The sequence below is a fragment of the Osmia lignaria genome, chromosome 11 (assembly GCF_051020975.1).
Source record: "Osmia lignaria lignaria isolate PbOS001 chromosome 11, iyOsmLign1, whole genome shotgun sequence".
Lineage (NCBI taxonomy): Eukaryota > Metazoa > Arthropoda > Insecta > Hymenoptera > Megachilidae > Osmia > Osmia lignaria.
The window spans coordinates 8,161,090-8,168,669 of NC_135042.1; the positions used below are offsets into that span (position 1 = coordinate 8,161,090).

The 7,580-nt window shown below is 39.0% G+C and overlaps 1 protein-coding gene across 6 annotated transcripts; it reads left to right on the forward strand.

The window, feature by feature from the left end:
* Nucleotides 1-1,456: 1,456 nt before the first annotated feature.
* On the forward strand, nt 1,457-7,559 carry ringer (tubulin polymerization-promoting protein ringmaker). 6 transcript variants are annotated; one of them, XM_034323586.2, is made up of 5 exons: nt 1,462-1,635; nt 2,183-2,435; nt 5,024-5,399; nt 5,469-5,604; nt 6,191-7,559. In XM_034323586.2, the coding sequence occupies exons 3-5, from the start codon at nt 5,032-5,034 to the stop codon at nt 6,371-6,373; spliced, it is 687 nt and encodes a 228-aa protein (XP_034179477.2). In that variant the 5' UTR covers nt 1,462-1,635; nt 2,183-2,435; nt 5,024-5,031; the 3' UTR covers nt 6,374-7,559. The 6 variants fall into 6 exon arrangements, with proteins under 6 accessions (XP_034179479.2, XP_034179477.2, XP_076547089.1 ...); XM_034323588.2 differs by lacking the exon at nt 2,183-2,435 and having other exon boundaries at nt 1,457-1,635; XM_076690974.1 differs by lacking the exon at nt 1,462-1,635 and having other exon boundaries at nt 2,022-2,435.
* The last annotated feature ends 21 nt before the right edge of the window (nt 7,560-7,580 follow it).

The following is a 7,580-nucleotide window of genomic DNA, read 5'->3' on the forward strand; positions in this document are numbered from 1 at the left end:
TTTTTGGCCCTCTGGCGGCAAAAATTCGAACTAAAATCTCGAGGTCGATTCAGCGCCATCTGGTTTTGGAAAAAGGAACTAAACCATGCTCAATTTTTGGCCCTCTGGCGGCAAAAATTCGAACTAAAATCTCGAGGTCGATTCAGCGCCATCTGGTTTTGGAAAAAGGAACTAAACCATGCTCAATTTTTGGCCCTCTAGCGGCAAAAATTCGAACTAAAATCTCGAGGTCGATTCAGCGCCATCTGGTTTTGGAAAAAGGAACTAAACCATGCTCAATTTTTGGCCCTCTGGCGGCAAAAATTCGAACTAAAATCTCGACGTCGAATCAGCGTCCTCTGGCGGCAAAAAACGGAACTAAATTTGTATGAAACTTTACTTACCTTTACTTACCTTTACTTACCTTTACCCGCACCAGTGTTTGTAGTATATTATATATTTATGATATAGTTATTATAAGGGTTGCAGTGATACAAGGGATGTAGGGATATAAGGATTGCAGTCATGTAAGGAATGCAAAGATATAAGGGTTGTAGTAGTGTAAGCAGTAAAGGAATGTGATGGATAAAGGAAGGTAAGTGTTAGAGGAATATGAAATATTGAAGAGATACAGGGGTGTAAGGGATGTAGAGATGTAATGAATGTAGGGATATAAGGGATGCAGAGATGTAAAGAATGCAGGAATGTAGGAGAAGCCGTGATGTAAGGAATAGAGAAATGTAAGGGATGCAAAGATATAAGGGTTGTAGGAGTGTAAGCAGTAAAGGAATGTGAAGGATAAAGGAAGGTAAGTGTTAGAGAAATATGAAATATTGAAGAGATACAGGGGTGTAAGGGATGTAGAGATGTAATGAATGTAAGGATGTAAGGGATGCAGAGATGTAAAGGATGCAGGAATGTAGGAGAAGCCGTGATGTAAGAAATAGAGAAATGTAAGGGATGTAAAGATGTAAGAAATGCATGGATGTAAGCGATGGAGAGATGTAAAGGATTGAGGGATGTAAAGGATGTCAATATATACATACACTGCCCTCCCCTATGAGGTGACAGGTGTCTTATGTAAGATTTCACGATGAAAGGAAAATAAGGGATTGGAAGGGATGAACAAGAGATGGGTGGGATACCCACGAGAAGAGATAGGAAGGGATAAAATAATGAATAAAAGGGATTATGAGTTGAAGGCGACAAGAGGGATAAAAACATAAATTTCATCCCTTTTGTGAGTTTTGCAGTTGAAGCTAGTTACCGAGTTATCGGCCGACCGCCGATTAATTTCTAGATCGGTTAATTGTCGAGTAGTTTCCGCCACTTTTGTATAGATAACGCTATACTCCAAGATCTACGTACATACCACTATCTCTTCGACGGCCGAATACCGACTGGCGTATTTCATCCTATGTCGCGCGGTTCTGGTTCTAGCATTAGCGGTGCACGCGCAATCGTGCCGTACCGCTCTATCGCCACTGCGACTTGGTTCCTCGACTTGAATTTAAAATTATTCTATTTAAATTTAAAAGTTAAAAAGTTAAATATCAAAGTCACAAGTTCATAACAAGTTCATAACATAATCATAAGTGTCTTGTCGACACTACACAAACGTAATCTATCCTTTTCATAGTGTTTTATTACTTAAAGGTATGAAATAACCTAATAATCTATCATTACGTGATCAAATATTTATTCTCACGTGTCGTATGTTTCAACTGAATGGAATCGTTAAGGGTGGCCACTTGACTCGTGTGACAAGTTGTTGAGTCACACTACTTGGACGTAGAAAAGTCAACTTTAGACTCATCCGACATTCACGGGAACCGAGTCAAGGTGTTCCCGAAAGTCGATTCTGTTTGCACATCAACGTTTTTACGTTCAAGAAGCTTTTTAACCCTTTAACGTGTACATAATATAAATGTAAATTTTCGATAATGTAAATCTTGACGTTGAAAGATGATAAAGAAAGGAACTTGCTTGCACCGTTAAGCAAACACTTAATACAATTGAAACTTCCTTGTTCGTTGATCACTGAATGCATAAAAAGGAGAGAAATCATCTGTCAACGTTAAACGCATTAACACCGCACCAACACCAGCATTACAAACTTCACGCAATCGATTCATTAAACAATTAAACAAGAATACTGACATCTAAGGTATTAAAGATAGGAAGATAAAGTAATGATTTTCAGGGATAGGAGAAGAAAGTAGGTGATAGCTAGAACGACGAGCATAGTCGAAGGTGTTGCTAGTGTATAAAGTGGGGATGATGTTGGCGTTGGGTGGCAGAGTAAGCTCAGTTTCGTTCGCAATCTCATCCAGACTGGAATCACGGTGATGAACGTGTCGAAAGTCCACTGAGAATCGCGTCTGTAACAGAGGAAATTTCGGCAATCAATAAAGTGTGAATTCGAGGGGTTGCAGTTACGTGTGATAAATTAAAAGGTGATTATTCGTATTAATTAAGAAAGATCATCCAGAATCACCACCCTTCTTCAACGAGAAGATCGACAATTATCAAAACCGATTGACAGTATTTAAACTAGTTCATCCACGAGAGTGAACGTCCTAGTATTATTAATATCGCGGAGGTTTTCATTCAAGTCACTGACGAGACACGTCTGTTTCGAATAACATCTATTTACGTCGTTGACGTAATGACCAAATATAAAGTCGGACAGAATCATTGCAACGGAAGATAACAAATGTCGCGTGTTTAGCTTCTTCAAACAGGACGCGGACGAGACATGGACGAGCGTGCACTGGCTGGAGATAAGGAGAAACGATGTTCTTTTGACAGATAAAAGTTCTCGTTTATCGCGAAGTACAACGGTGTAGTCAGTGGCGAAATTATAAATTAATTCGTTGGTTTATGTTACGTGTACGTTTCGTAGGTTTAGGACACGATCTAATACCTTAGAACGTCGTTTGCGTTGCTTTACTATTGCAATTAACACTGTAAAGATTTCTTGAAATAGACTAGTAGATAGTGATTTTTTCCCCCTCTATTTTCTACGTTTCAAAGATAAATATTTTATCAGATTAGAAAACATTCAATGTCAATTTTTCAAGGCACTCGTTAAAAGTGACTTTAGTATTCCTTCACCGAATGAGTGATTAAACATTCGCTTAACGAAGCTCCGTAGTCTTAAAGTTTGCAATTTTATCGGTCGTCAGGTATAGCCTTCAGCAGCCGATACACTTAGCATTTTAATCGTTTCGTCCGTGTAGAATCGAGTCGTTTTGTTGGAACAAAACCCTACGGGGTCTCGTTTCGGCTCCAGGCAAGGGTGCAACGCAGTTTCAAAGATATATTGAGAGGGTGACTGCGTGCACCCTGAACGAGGAGATCGATATAACACATGCGCCCTGCGGCACAGATTCAACAGCTTTTCAACTTGTACACACACCAGTGTTCTCTCTTCTCTCCCGTCATCTGCTCGCTCGTTTTTTATTCTCGCGAAATATCAGTGGAATTGTCGAAGATAACAAAAATTACTGGATTTAGCATCCATTCGTAGAGTGATTGTCTGTATCTGGTCATTCGAAACCAATTACGTATAATTAACATCGAATTTCTAAAATTATTTTCTCGAAAACCTCTCATAAGGTGAGTTTAAATTCTATATAAAATAATGGAGTATCTGTGCTGTTACGTGTAATCAACATCGATATTTAGAAATTTTTCGAACACATTACGCGAAGTTGAATAACAGACGAATTACTGAGTTATAAATATAGAATGCCTGTTGATCCGTTCAGGATTAAGGTCGTAAGAAAAGGTAGGGATAAATGTCGCAGAAATTTGACTAGAATTCGGCACGTGTTACTCTTCGACACCTGATGACTATTACTTAATCGACTCCTCGCTTCCTGTTTCTCGCTAATTGCGTTAACGCGCCTGTCGTCGTAATCTCTATTTATAGTCGTGAAATAACAACGTCTATCTCGGTAGTATTATGTCGTCTCTTATCTTTCTGTACAATTCACCTGCGAGTGAAATCGTTTCGAATCAATATTTAATTAGAATTTAAATATTTCTGAGGAACCGATCCTGGGTGTACATAACATTATTCCCGATGAAATTAATTTTTATTACATTTAAAAATTGAAAAATGTAGAGATGCCATATTCACAATTTTAGTCCTTGGACGAATAGAAAATAAAACGATCACGGTTAAATCGTATCTCCTATATTGTTCGCTAAATTACGAATCGTTGAAGCTATCTATGAGGGCGATTGAAAAATTGAGGAAGTAATGAGGAACTGCTGAGAATTGCGTTTAATACCTCGGTGTTCTCGATTTCAAGAACTTCGATCGACTTTGTTCTACTTTTCGGTAGAAAAAAGTTGGATATAGCGGTCGAATAAATTGCATATTGAAAGATACTATTTTACAAAGTGCAGAAACCGCAGTTTCGATAAGACTGTTGGTCTCGAGAAAGATAGAACTGAATAATTGAAGAGAGACTACTTTCATCCGATAGGGGACAGAAAGCTGCTCCATTGTACCTTCGAAGCTTCCATTAGTAACAATAGCCAAAAACCAATATGGATGAAGTACACAACTCTCGATAACCAGTCAATCAATGGCCATTAGCTAAACCTTTTTCGGAATTTCATTTGAGAACCAGTTTACCGAACTTTGTTAACTTAATTGAAAAACAATGTTCGCGATAAGATTTCCTGAAGATCCTTCCGAAACTCTATACCCGAGATCCCTTTAAAAAATCAACATTGAAGATTGTATTCATCTTAAATCAAGATGTTTACGTAACGTTAATACCATTTTCGATCTCTCATTAATCTCTGATTAAAACGTAAGTGTCAATTGCATGGGAGCGCCTACGGGAGTTATGTTAAATCGATAGCTCACGTTACTTGACCCCAATACGTCACCGACGCGTGAAACATCATGCAAGCAATTCATTCTTTTTCTTTTCTTTTCCACTTACACCTGACCCTGATGTCTCTAAGAAATCGCGGAAAATTCTTCTGAAATTTCCTTTATTATTAATTCTGAAAACTTCAGGTATAAGGATGCAAGCGGAGAAGACGGACACGGAGAACGAGACAAACGATCCTAAGGTAGAAATGAACGAGGTGGAGACGGAAAAGAACGAGACGAAGGTGGAGAAAAACGGGTCCAGCGATGAAACCGTAACGACGAAAGCGGCGAATTTGAAGATCGACGATGATACCGGCAGCTCGACGCCCAGCAGTCCTGGCGCCACTCAGTCTGGCAGTTTTTTGGCGAATTTCAAGGCGTTCTCGAAATTCGGTGACCCGAAAAGCGACGGAAAATTGATCACCCTTAGTCAAAGCGACAAATGGATGAAACAGGCGAAGGTGATCGATGGAAAGAAGATCACCACCACAGATACAGGGATCTATTTTAAGAAACACAAGTACTTGATTATTATTACTTATTGAAATAATCAATAAAAGGTAGATCTTAAGTTCAATTGATTCGATAGATCCATGAAACTGGGTATAGAACAGTACAAAGCGTTTTTGGAAGAGTTGGCGAAGAATAAGAAGGTCGACTTGGCGGAAATGAAGAAGAAAATGGCGAACTGCGGTACTCCTGGAGTAACTAGTGGCGCTGGTGCTGTAAGTAGCTTAAATATTCTTGACAAATATAACTTTCCATACCGTTTACAGTGTAAGTAGTTCCATTGTTCGTTCTTAAATGGTAAAGAAACAACGAATACAGGACATGGCCATGTAAACGGTAATCGATGTCCATAAGTTTTACCCACGTTCTAAAGCAAATGTATGTAATCTGTTTAATTTGACGACCTTGTTTGTCATCGATATCAGTGATGAAGATTTACAGTGCTGTAGACATGATTTACAGTGACAATTCTTTAATTGACGATTCATAACGCCCACGTTAATTACACCAGTGGTATTTTAAACGTTGAAATAAAAGTTTCTGAAAGATAAAATTAATTTACCCAGGGACAGAGAAATGTTAAAAGTGTGTTGCTCTGTACATGAAGAAAAAGTATGAGGTACTATACCTCGTGTAGAGGATATCGATGAAACGTTATGCAGTCGTTTTGATGAAATTTTAAACTGTAAATTGATGTATCATAAGTCATATTTAGCGTTACTTTTATGTCATCAAATCACGTCCGACTTTCCATGTCTCGAAACTAGATTAGATAAATTATCAAGAGATTTTAATTTTCAGGCTGGAAAAGCTGCGTCCACGGTGGACAGATTGACAGACGTGAGCAAGTACACCGGTTCCCATAAGCAACGATTCGACCAGACCGGAAAGGGCAAAGGTATCGCTGGTCGAAAGGATCTGCCCGATCAGTCCGGTTACGTGCAGGGTTACCAGAACAAAGACACCTATAATAAGGCTCACTAGTCCCTGATCGCGTTCTTCTGTGATGTCTTCGATACTCTGTTGTCCCGTCCACGCACTTCACACGAAACGCATCGCGTTGTCGCGTTCTTGCCCCGTCTTCGCGGTCGTTCTTCCATCGCAGCTCGTTTCGAACGAAACTACAGCTGACAATCGAATAGGGAACGATGTGAGATTCACGCGTATCTTTTCGCGAACCAACGAGACGAAGGTACGAAAGAAACATCGACAGATTACGTTTTCATCGATGATTCGACCACATGGAAATATACTCGGGAGATGGTCTCAGGACGCGATTCGTGGACTTTGTACACGATCTTTTTTACTGTTTCAAGGTTCGTTTAAAACACTTTCGAAGACCGTTGCAGATACAAAATTCGCGTGACGTAAAAAAGGCTGGTCAGAATGAAATAATCGTTTCCTTTCGTACACAACGTGATCCACATAGAAACGAGCCGAATGACGAAATCGAAGTTGCAGAGCAGACTATCGCATACTCTTCCAATACGCTTCGAAGATACTCTCGAGCGTGCTTGACGCAGAAGCTACTTTCGATCGTGAAGCAGATAACATGTACAATTAAAATGGTATACCGGAAATCGTGCGCGATTTATTCTTACGATATTTGCATTGAATACGTAATAGATTAAAGTGTACTTACTTAAAAAACGTGGCCGCCTGCGCGATGGCGGTGAGCTTAAGACCAAAATCCGTAACTCGGTACTAACTATTCGAGACATTCAAGCGAAGTCTAACGCGTAATTATTATTCACTCTTTTCGAAGACACCTTTGCGAGAGCGATAGAAGTTTTTTTTTTTTATATTGAAAAAGGTTTGTTTGATTTTTTTGTTAAATTTTCATTCGAGATAGACGCACCCCGTGCGTTATTCAATTAAGATTGATAAATTGTGACATAGAATTACCAAACCTTCAATTGGTAAAAAAAATGCAATAATTACGAGGTGCAATAACTCAAGACATAATCTGTAATTATAAAATAAAAGACTTAAGGATCTCGAATGAATTAACATAAACTGTTTGAAAATAGCTTTCGCAGTAATGTCTTCAACGCATTAATAACGCACTTAAAAAGTTTTCTCTAATCGATGTACACTATTTGAAGGGATCGATGTTCTCCCGAACGATGATGGCCCAATTATTTCGAACAATAAAGACGAGTTGAACGAACGCTTCTTGTAGTTTCTTGTT